The sequence below is a fragment of the Chenopodium album genome, chromosome 14 (genome assembly GCF_948465745.1).
Source record: "Chenopodium album chromosome 14, dcCheAlbu1.1, whole genome shotgun sequence".
Lineage (NCBI taxonomy): Eukaryota > Viridiplantae > Streptophyta > Magnoliopsida > Caryophyllales > Amaranthaceae > Chenopodium > Chenopodium album.
This window is the reverse complement of record NC_137847.1, coordinates 482,081-500,142: the sequence shown is the minus strand read 5'-3', so window position 1 is coordinate 500,142 and position 18,062 is coordinate 482,081. Positions and strand designations below refer to the sequence as shown.

Here is an 18,062-nt window from a genome sequence, read left to right as displayed (position 1 = left end):
GAAGATGCTTAACAGATTCATTAGGGAACCTTAGACTCCAATCACCATTACAAAGAGCTTGATCAAGTCTTGCACTTTTCCAAGTTTCCACTGAGTTTCCTCTAGACCAAGTGTGAGATGCACCACTAAATTCAATCTCAAGCAATCTAACATCCTCCACCCATTCATTGAAGCGAGCGGCACTTCTAGTTGTTTTAGCGTAACTAGAACTTCTTTCCTATCGGAACCTCATGTCATTAAAGTCCCCTGCTAACATCCAAGGGACATTGTTCAAGGCAGCAAAATCTTTTAACTTTCTCCATAATTCCTATCTTTTCGAGGGATCTAGACTGCCATACACTGCTGTAAAAAACCAAGGGTTACCGTCAACTATTTTAATCTCCATAGTGATGAATTGGTTGTGCTTATAAATAGGTTCCACTGTAACTAACTCCCTCCTCCAATAAACCCATATGCCACCACTTAAACCTTGAGCATCGATTCTAGTATGGCCAGTATAACCAATAATATTGGCTATTCGTTCCGCTTGAGCACCTCCCATATGGGTTTCCACTAAGGCAACAACATTTGGTTTATTCACACGAATAATTTCTTTTAAGGTAGAGATAAAGTCCCTACTTCCCGCCCCTTGTACATTCCAGATCATACAAGAAATAGGCAGTGAGTTAGAAGCTAAATTTGCAAGATTAGCATTCATTGATTCATTTGAAAAAGTAGGATTACTTAAATATGCTTCTTGAATCAATCGAATAAGTCGATTAGTTTCAACTGGAATTTGGAGGTACACCACTAGTTCTGGTAGCTCCGGCATCGGCTCTATCCATGTCTCCATCCGAACCTTCATCACGTGTGTCAGGGGGTCGGCTATGGTCAGGTAGGGTAACTCCATTAGTTGCCCCACAAAGAGTTTTTTCTCCGGGGGGATTGATAAAGAAATCACCTCTCGGCTGTACAGCTCCATGACTTCTCAACTGTCCTGTTTCCTCTGTTTCTATTTCTATAATGTCCTCTTGAATTAGCTTTTTTCCTGTGGCTTCTCTTGTGTGCTTGGGTCCAAAAGTCAAGTTCTCTTTTACAGGGAGATTATTTTGGCTTTTATTAGCTGTATCAAGAGCTGTAGGAATTTTGTTCTCAATGGCCTTCAAGGGGATTGTTTTTTGAGTAGGATTTTTTTGAGGAATATTTTTGCCAGACGAGTTGCTTTTTTTTTTTTTAATTTTTTGCTCTAATATTATTTCCTTCCTTATTGCCTCCAAGATGGAAATTAATATCTTTGGGAATCTTTTGAGAATTATCTCCAAGATTAACAGTTGTTCCAAAAAAAATTTCTTTACTTGAAGTTTGGGAAGATAATATTTCCATATCCTTTGATTGTATATCTTCTAAGGCCACATCTTTTTTAGTCTCACTTTGGGCTTCATTCTCCCCATTTAACGCCTCAAATCTCGACCCTGAATATTTTGAATTATTTTGTTTTGAAATTTGGTTTGGCGCCCCATTCCTATTCTGATTTTTTGCGGCCATAGCTCCACCATCCTTGGTGTTTTCCGGCGGTGGTTTATCTATCCTTGGAGTTCTTTTCCTTACCGGTTTTTTCACCAACATCCACGAGCCAAAATCATTCTCTTCCTCTGGCCTAGGATTTTTCCCAAACACCTTATCTAAACCTTGATCATGATGATTAGTAATCACAACATTCACCTGATCTACAACCATGGTATCATTAGAATTGGAAGAAGCACACTGATCTTCTACATGTCCTAGCATACCACATTTATAGCAGATTAATTAAATCCCTTCATACTGTATTCTCCAAATTTTCCCTTTAAGCCAGAATTTCGATAACAAAGGTTTTGACAAATCAATCTCAAAACTAAGTCTTGTAAATTGCCCTTGCTCAGCGTATGCCGTGGATTTATCCACCCTAATCACTTTTCCAATTTTTGCTCCAATCTTCTTAAGAAACTCTTTGTCAAAGTATTCCACAGCCAAGTTTGGAATACGTACCCAAGCTGTTAAAACCTTTAAAGAAGCTTCTTCAGGGATAAAGTTGGGAGTCCATTTTCGGATGGTTAGATACTTGTCATCAATTAGCCAAGGACCTTGGGTGAGAATGATATGTCTATTTTATATAGTATTTTACCCCCGTCATAATTGGTAGTGTTTTTGGCTTTTTAGAGCCACTTTTATTACTAATTGGTGTTTTCTAGTGTTTTCGTAGTTTTGGTTGAGTTTTGTAGGGAATTGCACTTTTGGAGCATTTTACGGAACGACTACGAGCATTAGAGGAGCACGACCACTTTTCATAGCCCAGGGCCGGTTAGAGTCATCGAGCCGGTGATTAAGGGCTCGATATGTGAAATACCGAGCATTGGACACCGAGTATACAAGCCCTAAAGTGGAAATTCAGAGTCGGCTAAAAAGTGAAGCCCAATCCAAGTCCAAGCATAGCTGGGCCCAATCGGGCAATCTTTGGCTCGATCGGGCGACTGCCCAGATTTAGGAGGTGAAGAAAAAGGCTGGCCCGATCGGGCGTCCCTTCGCCCAATCGGGCGCGTGTTACTGATGGGGTGTTTTCGGCGATTTACTTAGTTTTAATTAGGATTTGTTAGGAGTTTTGTATAAGTACGATTTAGTGTTTTTAGTATTAGTTACCTCTTCTCTTAGACTTTCTCTCTCTACTTAGTTTTATTTTCTCTCTCTACAACTTTGCACTTGTTCTTGATTCAACTCATTATTTCCGTTAACTTTGGTAACGATTTCTTCTTTATTAATTTTAGTAATTCTATTTCTTTTATTCATCATGACTTATTTAATTGCTTTGATTAGTTTAAATTTAATTATGCGTGAGTAGTTTTCTTTCTAGGGTTTATGGGGAACCATAAATAATAGGAAGGGGTAATTTATTGTTGTTGATTGTCAATGCTTAATTAATTTCCTATTGATTGATTTAATGCTATGCAACTAGATTTCGCAGATCTTTTATGTATGAGCTTAGTAATATTAATTTGAGATTCGAGAGATGAGAATTGATAATTAGGCTTAGTTTCAATAAGTAGGTTAATTTATAAATGGTTAGTTCGAGATTCGAGAGATGAGATTTAATACCGGTAGATTAATTCTGTGATTGTAATACGTAGCGAAAGCCCTTTATGAACTGATTAATTGATGCATTCATGATTGATTATTATGTTTTACCCTGGAATGTTATTTATTGGTGAACCTCATGCAGTGTCTGACTTGTTAATTAAATGAATTGCCAACTGCTAACTGTACGTTTTGTTGCAATGTGAAGTCTAATTTCAGTTAGCTTAATTAGTTGCCTCTATTAATCTATTTGATGGAAAAGGACGTGTGTTCAAGTTTTTAATCTTTTTTTTTTTTTTTTTTTTTTTTTTTTTTTTTAATAAAGTTAAGGATTTGAGGTTAATGTACAAGAACAATGCAGTGATGTCTTCTGAAAATGATAATCTTCTACGCATGCAGGCAGGACTAGTAATTTAGTTCTTGTGACATGATTTTATTAAGGAAATAATACCAACTTTTCATAGTTAATTGCTAATATAGAGAAGAGATGAACGAACAAGCAGAACATGCATCCATAGTATATAAATTATGCATAGTCATCGAATACAACAAACAAGGCACCATACATTATCACAACCGTCACATAAAGAACCCCATGATCATCAAACACGCCTTGCTCTTTCTTATGCTGTCCTCGAAGAAGTAGTAGCAGGAAAGGATGCACGCTTTAGCTAGATAAAACCATGCATTCAACCAATAAGGATTAATCAACATAATTATGACAACCGCAAGAACCATAGTCACACCAGATCCCGCAAAGGTGATATAAAAGGCTTCCATGTCAATCCAGCCACTGTCTTCATCTTGGGATTCACTTGTACTCGTGGAGGGTGTATCATCTGTAGTGCAGTTGACGGGTAAAGGAAGTCCACAGAGGAATGGATTGCCTTTGTAACTGGTGTCATCAAAGGTTAATGAGTGACCTTGAAATGGGATCCTTCCTGATAAGTTGTTGTAGCTGACATTGAAGACCCCAAGATTATCCAAATTTGTAACTTGAGCTGGAATCCTTCCATTCAAATGATTGTAGGATAAATCCAAACTCTCGAGCTTCTTCAAGTTTGAAAAAGCTGATGGAATGACACCCCATAATTGGTTATGAGATAAATTCAATGCATAGATGTTGCTCAAATTGCCAAGCTCATGTGGTATGTGGCCTGTTAATTTGTTGCAAGACAAATCTATTCCAGACATGAAAGTGAGGATGCTGCCTTTGTAATTGTAATCCATGTTCTTTGTCAAGAACTCTACATTGTTTTCTATTTTATAATGACCTGAAATTTCAGCTGAATCAACTCTCCCACTCTGCCTTCATTTATTACACCAAAGTCCGTAGGAATATCAGTAAAAAAACCTTCAGAGCCCCCCCCTTGAGATAAGCAAGTGGGAATAGGGCCATAAAAATTATTGAAGGAAATATCCAATATATTCAACTTAACTAAGTTGCACAATTGATGGGGAATTTGACTGTGAAACTGGTTACCTCTCAACAATAGAACTTCTAGGAGAGCGAGATTACCAATTGCATTGGGAATATGACCTTTCAAGTCATTGTTACTTAGATCCAACACAGACACTGCAGAGATATTGTTACAAAATGCATCTGTCATATAACCACTTAATTTATTATTGTTCAATTTGAGAGATCTGATACCGTTGAAAAAAATTGGCAAAGGTCCCTTCAATCTATTAAATGATAAGTCCAATATTGTTAAGGAAGATTCGTATATGTCTTTAGGAAATGGACCTTCTAGTGAATTATTACTTAGATTGAGAATTTCTAAGCTTGGACGAAACTTGTTCATTTGGAAGCCACTTGAATATTTATTACCCTGTAAATTCAACCATACCAACAAGCCATTGAAAAACGGAAGTTCGCCTTCAAAAGCATTATTTGATAGATCAAGAGATTCTAAGCTATTTGTTAGGTGATGTATCTCTCCTGACAAATGGTTGTTTGACAAATATAAATTTTTTAGAGAGTGTAAATCACCAAAGCTTAAGGAAATGTTTCCCTTGAGTTGGTTGTTGGATAGGTCTAATTCAACGAGATTGGGAAATGCCACACTTATGTTTGCTGGAATATGTCCTCGTATCTTATTTTGGCTTACCCATATTCGGCTCACATAGGCATTCGTAAGAGAAGGTAGTTGGAGTGATCCAGTGAGGGAGTTGTTGCTAAGGATTAGTGTATCCAACTTTAGGTTGTTCTCAAAAATCCAAGATGGGAATTCTTCCTGGAGTAAATTATCAGAAAGATCGATGAAGATCAAGTCTCGTTGATGGGGAAGGAATGAGGGGTATTTAAAGAGTGCACAATTTGACAGACTAAGTGCCTGAAGTTGCAGTCCTAGAGGGAAAGGAGGTTGGACATCTTGTTTTGAGACATCATCATGGACTACTTGGTTGTAGTCTCCAAACAAGTACTTTAACTTGGTATGGTTTGCAAATGGTTGGAATGAATCAGGAATTACCAAATGATTGTATGATAGTATGAGCTCTTTGAGAGAGAGGAGATGACCCAATATTTCCTGTCAACTGATTTTGACTGAGATCTAACGTTTCCAAACTTGTCAAGTTTCGCAACCATACAGGAATTTCCCCAGCAAGTTCTTTATCTTGAAGATCCAACTCTTGAAGTGAGGTTAGGCCACCATAAAATAAAGCTGATAAGATATATTAAATTTCATCATGATAGTGAATACAATCTCTTTTACCAATAAGGAGTAATAAGTATAATACTTTTATTATTTGTCCAAAAAAAAAAAAAGTATAGTACTCTTATGCAATAATGTCTTTGAACAAAATACTCTTTGTGTTTTATTACTTGTTCTATTTCTCTATACATGTGTTTTTAGAGAATTAGTAAAAAGTAATAAAATATGGAGGAAGTGGGGTTGGTGGAAAAATAAACTATAATGGTTGTTAGGAGTTTTTTTTTTTTTTTTTGAAAGATGGTTTTTAGGAGAATGAATCTAGAAATATTAAACTAAAATCAGGGGCGAAGCCAAAAATTAATATCTAAGGGGTTAAGACTTGATAAAGTTAACCCAAAAAAAGTACAAAACCCAAAAAATAAATCGAGAAAAAAATACGCTTAAAGTGAGAATCAAACTTGAGACCTCTCTTACCATACAAAGATCATACTACCAAGTGAGCTATCATTGACATCATTGTATTAAAGATAAATATTTGCTATATATTAGTAACACCTTGGGGCCAAAAAGAAAGCCGGGCCTCCACCAAATCCCCTTGGCTCCGCCCCTGACTATGATAATTAGGGGTCAGCCTCGTTCCTGATATATTACAGGCCCTAGGCATAATGTTACAAATGAGCCCCTGACATAACTAATCTTTTTCAATTGACAATGCTGCCAAACCATTCAGCATCTCTTGTTCTAAAGTTAAACAATTCCAGCATACGTTATTCATTTATTCAAACGAATAAAATTATACTTTTTTTTTTCTTTTGAGAACAATAAAATTATACTAATTGATTATGGTTATACTAGCTATCACTAGAGTTAGTTTATGATAATAAAACATACTGATAATTATATCATATACTATAATTAGAGTAAATCAAATCCATCCTTTACAAATAAATTTACATACAAGAAAAAAAGAGTAATAGCTTCTTTGTTACCTCTATGCAATCGACCAAGGAGGGTTGAACGTCGGAGGATGAACATAATTGCCATAATAAAGTATAAAGAATTTAAGCAAACCGCAAATGCGAAATTGATCGAAACAATCAATAATATAAATAAGATTGGAGTTGATAAATTGGTGATAGATTTTTTTTTTTTATATATATATATTTGTATTGTAATTTATCTTGTTAATTGTCTTAACCATAAAAAAATGTGAAGCAATATTATGTGTATATTATGCGTATGAATATAATACCAATTAATAAGATTGTAAATTGGGAAACTAAGCTATTATTCAAATAAGGAGATGAAGAGGTGCATTGTGATTTTCACCAAATTAATTGACAGCTATTTAATTAATGCAAAAAATTAATTATGACTAATTAAGCAATCCAGTTTCCCGTAGATTATTCTTTATAGAGTATGACTTTTTAAAATTTTACTTACACTAATGGAGCAAATTAGGAGCCCAATTACACATTTTTTTTTAAAAAAATTTGGGCCCCCTTAAGTCGTGGGCTCGAGGCGGTGGCACTCCCGGCCTACCCTCAGGGCCAGTCCTGTTAGGGGTCCACTAGAGAGAAAAAATTATTAGAATAGTGTGATAGGTTTCAAAAAAAGGAAATTGAGCAAGTAATAAATATAGCCGCAAAAGAAAAGTGGAGCGAGTAATAAAATACAGAGTACTTGTTTTATGCATGAAACAAAATACGTGCTAATGATAGTATATTAATATGACACCTTTGATTCAAATAAGAATATTTTTTAATAGGAAAATTTGTCTGAAAGAGACATATATGTTCACTATTTTGTTTGGAAGGATCTTATATGTTTAAAGTGGTTTAAAAGAACGTATAAGTTTATTTTGTTGTTTGGGGCATCTTGAGCTCAGAATCCGGCAATAATTGACTGTTTTCTCCGACGTTGACCTCTCATGCGACCTTCAAAAACGACCTCCTTTTTTCCCCATGATTTTTCTCAATTATTGTTAAAAAAGTCAATTATTGCCGAATTCCGACCTTAAGGTCCTCCCAAACAACAAAATAAACTAATAAGGTCCTTTTAGACCACTTTAAACATGTAAGGTCCTTCTAGGTAAAATAGTGAACATATACGTCTCTTCCAGACAAATTTTCCTTTTTAACATTAATAAAAAAGATTTTTTGACTTTTACCACAAAAAAAAAATTCAACAAAATGTTTTTTACCGCCAAAAGTTCTAAAAGTTTTTTTCCCCACCAATTTTTACCACCTACCGTAAAAAAAAAAACCGTTAAATTTAACAGTTTGAAAAAATATATTTTATTGTTTTATTGGGAATCATGAGAGGAGAGATATATAAATTTACCCAATTTTTTCATGTTCGATTTATGTATTGGTAGCATGTCTTCTTTAAATTTTTTCCCCCCTTCCAACTCTAATAAGAATCCCTACGTATTTGATTGTAGAATTTGTGTATTACTCTAAGATATGTGTATTGGATTTCTCGTGTGGTGTTGATTCGTTGTTTAATTAAACATGTTCAAACTCTCAACACTCACCTGATTATTTCGTGTTTGATGTATGTATTGTTAGCATATATTTTTTATTATTTTTATTTTTTCTTCAGCTCTAATTAAAATCCACGTATTTGAGGAATTAGTGTAATATATAATGATTCTTCATTACGTACTCTTAGAAATTTAGGACGACATCCATAATGGTACAAATTGAAGACTTGGAAAAATGACTTGATGACTTTTTAGACACGGTCCATATGCATAGCAGCATAGTTACGGAGTATAATTTACGATTTTGACTTTATGACACAGCCCATATGCATGGTTGTTAGGTTACGATTGTGAAATCTTGCAGATAAGACTTGACTTGAAGTTGACTTGCAAGTCTTCCCTCCGCCCCGCTAACCACGCCTGGACCTCGAATTTCATTTAACGTCTTTGTGTTTTAAACATTTCTGAATAATTTGTTCAAAGGACATGCCAAACAGAGCGGCCTTAAGCACATATCTTAATTTACGTTTGTTCATCCCAAAATTAAAGGGCATATAAAATGGAAGCAATGACATGAAGCAAATAGAAATAAATGCCATTTGTATAAATATGAATATTAAGGAACAAACCAATTAATCATACCAGCTTAATTACTTGAAAGTAGTCTACACCATGTAATCAACTTCAGATGTGATATTTGGTTAATTGCTTCTGCATTATCTAGCGTGAGATTTGCCTAATTTTGTGGGATGATTAGTACATATCAATTGTACGCGATAATTTTTATTAGGCAATTAAGTAGTATATAGGATTTTGTAAGGGTGGGTGTCAAATTAAATATGATTGAGAGTCTGATTAACCAAGGTTGAACAACTCAAGCTAAGGCTAGAATTTAAGGCTATCGAGGTTATCCTTGATTTTATTAAGGAAATAATTCCAACTTTTCATAGTTGTTACGCTTAAAGATAGAAGAGATAAACAAGCGGAACGAAGAAGCATCCATAGTCTTATAAGTTATTATACATAGTCATCGAATACAACAAACAAGGTACCATACCATACATTATCACATTCACAAGTGACAAGAAATCTTCACATCAAGAACCTCATGATCATCAAACTCGCCTTGCTCTCATTAGCTTTCTTATGCTGTCCTCGAAGCAGTAGTAGCAAGAAAGGGTGCACGCTTTAACAAGATAAAACCATTCATTCCACCAATGAGGATTAATCAACATAACTATCACAACCGCAAGAAACATAGTCACACCAGATCCCGCGAATGTGATATAAAAGGCTTCCATGTCAATCCAGCCACTGTCTTCATCTTGAGATTCACTTGTACTCGTAGAGGGCGTATCATCTGTAGTGCAGTTGATGAGTAAAGGAAGTCCACAAAGGGATGGATTGCCTTTGTAACCGGTGTCATCAAAGGTTAATGAGTGACCTTGAAATGGGATCCTTCCTGATAAGTTGTTGTAGCTGACATTAAAGACCTCAAGAGTATCCAAATTTGTGACTTCAGCTGGAATCCTTCCATTCAAGTGATTGTAGGATAAATCCAAACTCTCGATGTTCTTCAAGTTTGAAAAAGTTGATGGAATGACACCCCATAATTGGTTATGTGATAAATTCAATGCATGGATGTTGCTCAAATTGCCAAGCTCATGTGGTATGTGGCCTGTTAATTTGTTGCAAGACAAATCTATTCCAGACATGTGAAGAAGGATGCTACCTTCGTAATTGTAAGCCATGTTCTTTGTCACAAACTCTAGCTTGCTGTAAAAAGAATTGTGAGCTGACTTAAATTTCGTTGTAATCAAGTCTCCCACTATGCCATCATTTACTAACTCAAAGTCCATACCAATATAAGTATTAAGAGTTTCATAGCCGAACCCACTAGTAAATACTTGATATAAGCAAGTGGGAATAGGGCCATGTAAATTATTGGAGGAAAGATCCAACAAACTCAACTCAACTAAGCACAATTGAAAGGGTATTTGACCGATAAACTGATTATTTCTCAAGAATAGAGCTTGTAATCCAGTGAGATTACTGATTGCAGCAGGAATTCGACCTCTCAAGTCATTATTACTAAGATCCAAGAGTGTCAACCAAGAGAAACTGTTACAAAATGCATCTGTCACATGACCACTCAATTTATTATTGTTTAACTTGAGATTATGGATTTTGGAGCTGAAAAAAATTGGCAAAAGTCCATCCAGTCTGTTAAATGATGGTCCAAGACACTTAATCGGGAAGAATTGTATATGTCTTTAAGGATAGGACCTTCGAGTGAATTATTACTTAGATTGAGAAACTCTAAGCTTGGACCAAACTTGTTCTTTTTGAGGCCACTTGAATATTTATTACCTTGTAAATTTAAGATCCTCAAGGACAATAAGTCATTGAAAAACGGAAGTTCGCCTTCAAAAGCATTATATGATAGATCAAGAGATTTTAAGCTTTTGGTTAGGTGATGTATTTCTCCTGATAAAAAGTTGTTTGACAAATATAAACCTTTTAGAGAATGTAAATCAACAAGGCTTAAGGGAATGTTTCCCATGAATCTGTTGTACGACAAGTCCAATTCAACAAGATTGGGAAATACCGCGCTCATGTTTGCTGGAATATGTCCTTGTATCTTATTTTTGGCAACCCATACTCGGCTTATATAGGCATGCGCAATAGAAGGCAATTGGAGTGATCCAATGAAGGAGTTATTGCTAAGGAAAAGTGAATCCAACTTAAGGTTGTTCTCCAGAAGCCATGTCGGGAATTCCCCCTGGAGTAAATTGTCAGAAAGATCAATGAACCTCAACTCTCGTTGATGGCGAAGGAAGAAGGGGTATGTAGAGAGTGCACAATTTGACAGACTAAGTTCCTGAAGTTGCAGTCGAGGCAAAGGAGGTTGGGCATCGTGTTTGGAGACCTCATGGACAACTTGGTTGAAGTCTCCAAAAAAGCACTCTAACTTGGTGTGGTTTGCAAATGATTGGAATGAATCAGGAATTAGCAAATGGTTGTATGATAGTATGAGATATTTAAGAGAGAGGAGATGAACTAGAGGAGATGACCCAATATTTCCTATCAATTCATTACCGCTGAGATCCAATGTTTCCAAACTTGTCAAGTTTTGCAGACATGTCGGAATTTCCCCAGCAAGTTGATTATCACTGAGATCCAACTCTTGAAGTGAGGTTAGGCCACCATAAAATGAAGCTGACAATAAGATATATAAAATTTTATCATGGAAGTGAATACAATCTCTTTTACCAATAAGGAGTAATAAGTATAATACTTTTATGACATTCTATATTACAAGTATTATTTATGCATTAATTATGCAAGATGCGCTTAAAGGCAAAGGTATGCGATTTGGTGAAATGATTTATTTATTACCCGTTCGTGATTATTGAGATAGAATGATTAAAGGAAGAATTTAAGTCTTATAAGACGAGGTTAAGATTGTGGGGTGCTTTATGCACTCAAGGTGTTTATACACCGAGGTAGTTAAAGGAATCAATAATAAATATTGCTTGTCACTAATAAATCAAGAATTGAAATTGGAAACTTGCTTTACTTGATTGAATTGATATTGGATTGATTGTATTGTTTTGTATACGAGTCATCACTAGGTCTAAACTTGTAAATCATGTAAAGTGCAAGATGGATGAGCAATAAAGCTCTGGATTTGTGCACATCTGGAGTAATGACAATTAGGGATTGGGGTACACGAGGTATTAGCCGTGCACTTTTCTAGAGGACGTATGATCTACAAGTCTCTTATTTCAATTTTTTTTTAAACACTTTGGAGTTAGATAAGATCTCATACTAGCTACGGTCACGGAGTCGCCCCCGTGGTCGTTGGATGTTTTATTTGATGTTTTCCAAAGGAGGCATAGGGTTTTTCTTTTATTGATGCACTACTAAAATTCGGTCTAATTGCAACCAGTTTTTTACGACCGTCATAAAAACGGTCGCAAAAGTTGGAATCTGCGACAGTTTTTTAAATGGTCATGATATTGCGACCGTTTTATAAGCGGTCGTAGAATTGCGACCATTTTTGGTCCAAAAAACGGTCGCAAGAATAATTGAACAATTTTCTTTTAAAAAAATACATGTTTAAAATAATTGTAAAATTATTTATCCTATTACCATTGTTCGCAAATTGCACAAAATTACGATCGTTTGTAAAACGGTCGCAATTTTGCGACCGTTATTGACGGTCGTAATAATATTATTTTTATAAATATAAAAAAGGGTATATAAGGGTGCTCAAACCCTAATTGCACAAGTCGCCGCTTTTCCTCCTTTCTCTCTTTTTCTCACGTTCCCTCTTCTTTTTTCTCTCTCTTCTCTTTCTTCCTTCCTTTGTTCTCTGAACTTCTCTTTCTCTCTTCCTCTCTTTTCTCTTTCCTCCTCGCTTTACCCTCTGAACACCGCGCTCCAGCCGCTCTTTCTCTCTTTTCTCTTTGATTTCCTCACCCCTTTACTCTCACCATGCTCGCCTTCAATTCTTCACCAATGCGCGCTCGACTTATCTAATTTTGGTGTTCATGGTTGAATTCAACCATGAAAATTTGACCATAGAAACCCTAAGATGAAGAAATATTAAGAAAGGTATGTTGATTTTCTGAAATGGTGTTTGTTTTTCACATATTTTCGATTTTTGTGGTTTACTTTCGTTTTTTGTTCGAATTTTTATTGATTTTATTCGAATAGTAGTTCGAATTGGGTTCGAAATTGTGTGATTGTTGTTGGAATTTTTGTGGGTTTTTTGTAGGTTTTATTTTTGTGAGTTGAATTTTTGTGTGATTGTGTGTTCGAATTTTTTTGTTGATTTTTTATTTAATTTTTGTTCTTTTTTGGTTTAATTTTTGTGCGTATTATTTGTGGGTTAAATTGTTTTGATAAATTTATGTTTTTTTTCGATTTTTGGTTTGATTTTCGTATTTTTGTTCGAAATTGTGGGTTGTTTTTGTTGGTTTAATCGGTTGTTTGGTTAAATTTCTGGTTTAATTTTTTTTTTATGTTTTTCTGGGTTAAGGGTGGGTGGGTGGTGGTGGGTATTGGCGGTTGAAGGTGGGCGAAGGTGATGGTGGGTAGAGGGCGACGGTGGCGGCTAGTGGTTGTTTAGGGTGGGCAGTGGTAATGGTTTGGGTGGGTGGTGGGTCTTTTTCTGTTTTTTTTTGTTTTTTTAAAAACTTTTAGCGACCACTTATGACCGTTCTATAAAGCGGTCGCAATTAGTAATATTTGCGACCGTTTTCTAAATGGTCTAGAAAATAGTAAAAACGGTCGTAAAAAATCTGCGACCATCAAAACGGTCGCAATATTGTTTTTTTGCGACCAAGAGAATAACGCACACCATGTTACGATCGTTGACGGTCGCAATTATGTTTTGTGACCGGTTTTGCTATTTTCTGCGACCATTTAAGGCGGTCGCAATTTGGCCGAATTTTAGTAGTGATGTTCCAAACGGAGTGGGATGGACAACCTTGTCTATTGCTTAATCCAATGAATAAAATAAAATGATTTAACTACTATTAATTAGTGAAGTCTTAGTAAGACTGACAGTTGAGTCGTGTGTTGAGTCTATAACTTAATTAAACGTGATGATTTATTATTAGTAGCATGAAATTAGTTATGATTTTGATTGTAAAAGTTATGATATTTTCTCTAAATCTATGGTTTACAGATCTTTATTATTGTAGATGCCGTATGGCTATTATTTAATGATATTATTACTTCCCGTTCAAAAAAAAAAGTATAATACTTTTATTATTTGTCCAAAAAAAAAATAAAATAAGTATAGTACTCTTATGTAATAATGTCTTTGAACAAAATACTCCCTTTGTATTTTACTACTTGCTCCAATTCTGCATACATGAAGTCTATAGGTAGTGGGGTTGGTGGAATAATAAAGTATGATGGTTGTGAGGAGAGAAAATCTAGAAATACTCATATTAAATTGTGATAGTTAGGAGTCCACTAGAAGAGAAAAAATTATTAAAATAGTGTGACAAGTTTTTTTAAAAAGGAAATTGAGCAGATAATAAAATACGACTGTAAAAGAAAACTGAGCTGATAATAAAATACGGAGGGAGTACTTGTTTTATGCATGTTAGCATGTAAACAAAATACGTAGTACACGTGTTGGTATATTAATAATCTTGTACTCATCAATATAATTTAAGCTTTCTAATATTCTTTTTCTCATAACTCTATCAAACTATGCCTAATTTATATGGATTTGTAGTTCATCGTGAAATCTATTAGTTGTTCTTTTGTTTGCTAGTTTCATTTTGTAGTTTAAGTTTAAAACTCATTATTTATGTTTGGTATTTGTTTGAGATTAATCAGATTATTATCAAGTAACAAGTAATGTACCAAGTAATGAATAAACTTAAAAAGAGTTGAGGTCACTATACCATTATAGTTGCTCAGTCCAATGATATTATTTTCCCTTAAATCCAGCACTTCCAAATTCCTTAGTTGATGCAAAGCTGTTATGCAAATCTTATATCAGTTATTAATTGTTTTATAAGAACACAGGTGATTAGCTACTTGCATGCTTACCGTTTATTGGAACATTTCCTCTCAGTTGGCTGTCTCTCAAATTCAGAGTATGAAGTGATGGGAACCCACTTAGTTGGCTAATGATGATATTATCCAACTTATTATATGACAAATCCAGTACCTTAAGGCTTGATGACAAGTTTGTAGAACCTGTATGTTATTATATCATTGTGAGTATATAGTATATAGTTATATTCGACCAAATGCACGAATAATACCAAAAGTGTGTTACCATACCATTACAATTAGTGATGCCAGTGATCGAATTATCAGATAAATATAGCTCTTTCAAATTCTTTAGTTGATGCAAAGCTGTCACACACACACACACACACACACACACACACACATATATATATATATATATATATATATATATATATATATATATATATATATATATATATATAAAATCATATAAGTACATAAATTATTACTCATAAATTTACAACTAGCTGAAAAACTAGTTCCGTGCTTACCTTTTAATGGAACAATTCCTTCTAATTGGTTGTGTTCTAAATTTAGAGTGTGGAGTGATTGGAATCCAGATAGTTGGCTAATGATGTTGTTATCCAAAAAATTCCATGATAGATCCAATACCTTAAGACTTGATGAAAACTTTGTAGAACCTATATATTCTTACATCAAAATTAGTGTATCATTGTAGTTACAACCGATCAGATCAAATACTTGTATAATGCAGTAGTAATGGCCGGTGAAATAATTAAATCTACCTCTTTTCAGACAGTGAAAACAAACATTACTCCTTTCGTTCCATAATGATGTTCTTGTTTGGAATTTTTGACTTTTTTAAGAAAGAGTGAATCTTCTAAATTTCTCTTAATCTATAAGAATAAATATAGTCAAGTGGGATCTAGTTTGATTCGTCTTGGTGAGTAGATTATTAATATCTAACTTTTATAATTTTTGCTATGTGAAATTAAAGATATTTGCAGTCAAAGTTGGATAAAAATTTACATCGATTTACGAAACAGGAACATCATCCTGGAACGGAGGGAGTACAAATTTATAGAATTTTTAATCTTTGGTCAACTATACCAAGCAAGAAATTATTACTTTTGCGGCATTTTGGTGTCAAAAAAGGTTTCAATGCTATACGGTTTACATAACAATAGCTAATGTAAATTGCCTTACTATTATTAGCACTTTAAAAAATAACATACCGTTATAATTTCGGAAGCCAGTAATTACATTATGTACCAAACTCAACTCTTCCAAATTTTGACTAATGACCTCAACATCTGCTTCATCGATCTCAGTATGTAAATAAATAAAATTATATATTATAGCTCCAAATTTACAGATTTTTAGAAATTGATAGACATACAAAGTGGTTTCAATCTTACCATGAAGTGGTAATCTCTCCAAAATGTTGTCCCTTAAAAATAGATATTTGAGTGACGAAAATTGTGATAAGCTACTCGCATCAAAATTATTGCCTTGTAAATTAAGCAACTCAAGACTTTTAAGGCTAGATGACAATTTTGGTGCACCTATTTCAAATAGAAACAAAATCAGCATTGCAATTTAGTCAAGAAGCTAGTCATCTACAATACATAATGATAATATATAAATAGTGTTGAAGTCTAATGCATTACCTTTATCCTCATCCCAACTTATACTGCCCATGAAAGTGAGATTAAGCTCACGAAGTTTCTCAAAAGGATACAATACAGAGGCATTAAAATAATCAAGTGAGTTAGAACCCGATAGAGAAAGAGAAACTACTCGAGAATTGAGTCCACACGCAACACCTTCCCAATCATCACAACAATCGCTTGTTTTATCTTCCTTCCAGGATTCCAAGTAGGCTAACCATTCTGATTGAAAATTTAAGGGAAGTTGGTCGCCCACGTTTTTTTTAAGCTGTAAAAGAGCAGCTTTTTCTTGCTCCAAACACCCATTTACTTCAACCCAAATACCCAATACCACCATCATCCATAACCACTTAGCTACACCTTCCTTTTTTTTTTTTTTTTTTTTTTTTTTTGCTAACTTTATTATAAAATAAAATAAAAAATTTTAGATTTTGTATTCAGTATGCTTTTATTTTTAGTGCTATGAGAGCCTTAGTTAACCTTTTTTTTTATAAGAACAAAAAAAAATTTGTATACACTCAATCAAATTCATATGAAATTCGAAATTCCCTATGCCATTTTTATACACATGGTTCCATTAAACTAGCCAAAGACTTTGATTTTTCAATCAACTGTGACAGTGTAAACTTGTACACTTGTACACTGATACATAGTTAATTAGTTACATACCAAGAGATTAATACATCAATCGAATTGTATTTCCCATTTTCCCCACCCAAGTAAACCAAAAATATATGACCGTTGACTGACAAGGACAGTAAGATAATTGGTACATCTGATGTGTAGGTGAGCGGTTGTAGCATTTGTGTATTATTCTAAAGGATATTGCTAATAAACGCTCATGAGACATTGTATAACCCTTTGAAATATTTTTTAATATATTATTAATTTGGAAATGTATGTCAAAATCACGTGTTGATCGATATAATTAATGTTTATTTCAAGTTAATATTTCTACTTTTATCATATTATCCAACGCCGCCCCAAGGGCATTCGTCAGGGGCGGAGCCAGGGGGGCTGGTGGAAGCCTGGCCCCCCGTGGGCCAATAGGTGATATGTGTATTTTGTAGTCTGGCCCCGATAAGAAACTAATAAATAGTAACTATTTTGCTAATATAATAGGTTGCCAATGGTAGTTCAGTTGGTAGTTTGAGTTTTGCATGGTCAGAGAGGTCTAAAGATCAACTCCCCACTTAAGCGCTTTTGTCTTTTTTTTTTTTTTTTTAAGTAATGTTGATTTGCCTTTTAATTGATCAACTCCCCACTTAAGCGCTTTTGTCCTTTTTTTTAAAAAAAAAAAAGTAATGCTGATTTGCCTTTTAATTAAATGTACACTCACCCGATTTTTTTGTGTTTAATTTATGTATTGTTAGCATGTCTTTTTTTTTTCTTCCATCTCTAATTAAAATTCAAGCATTTGAGGAATTATGTCTTCTTAATTATAAATTATATAGCTAAAATTTATTCATTAAATTGAGGAGATTAAATAAGTGCAGTATTATTATTTATTAATATATAATGATAATTAGTTACTCTGAGAAATTTAGAACTACGCATCCATAATGGTACAAATTGAAGACTTTGGAAAATGACTTGATGACTTCTAACTTCTAAGTCACGGGCCGTATGCATATA

General features: G+C 34.3%; 2 protein-coding genes across 2 annotated transcripts; both read right to left on the bottom strand.

Annotated features, from left to right (window-relative positions):
- Positions 1 to 1,788: 1,788 nt before the first annotated feature.
- Positions 1,789 to 6,788, bottom strand: LOC145579664 (uncharacterized). Its single transcript, XM_081636899.1, has 5 exons — positions 6,734 to 6,788; positions 5,680 to 5,753; positions 4,571 to 5,618; positions 3,680 to 4,334; positions 1,789 to 2,122 (listed from the first exon to the last, which is right to left on the bottom strand). The coding sequence occupies exons 1-5, from the start codon at positions 6,786 to 6,788 to the stop codon at positions 1,789 to 1,791; spliced, it is 2,166 nt and encodes a 721-aa protein (XP_081493025.1).
- A 2,416-nt stretch (positions 6,789 to 9,204) lies between these two features.
- Positions 9,205 to 17,083, bottom strand: LOC145579747 (cuscuta receptor 1-like). The gene is given in 8 exon segments (XM_081636988.1): positions 9,205 to 10,392; positions 10,395 to 11,448; positions 14,661 to 14,735; positions 14,809 to 14,958; positions 15,046 to 15,120; positions 15,288 to 15,437; positions 15,993 to 16,322; positions 16,428 to 17,083. Coding segments are annotated over 8 exon segments (3,219 nt in total). The 5' UTR covers positions 16,765 to 17,083; the 3' UTR covers positions 9,205 to 9,344.
- Between the last annotated feature and the right edge of the window lie 979 nt (positions 17,084 to 18,062).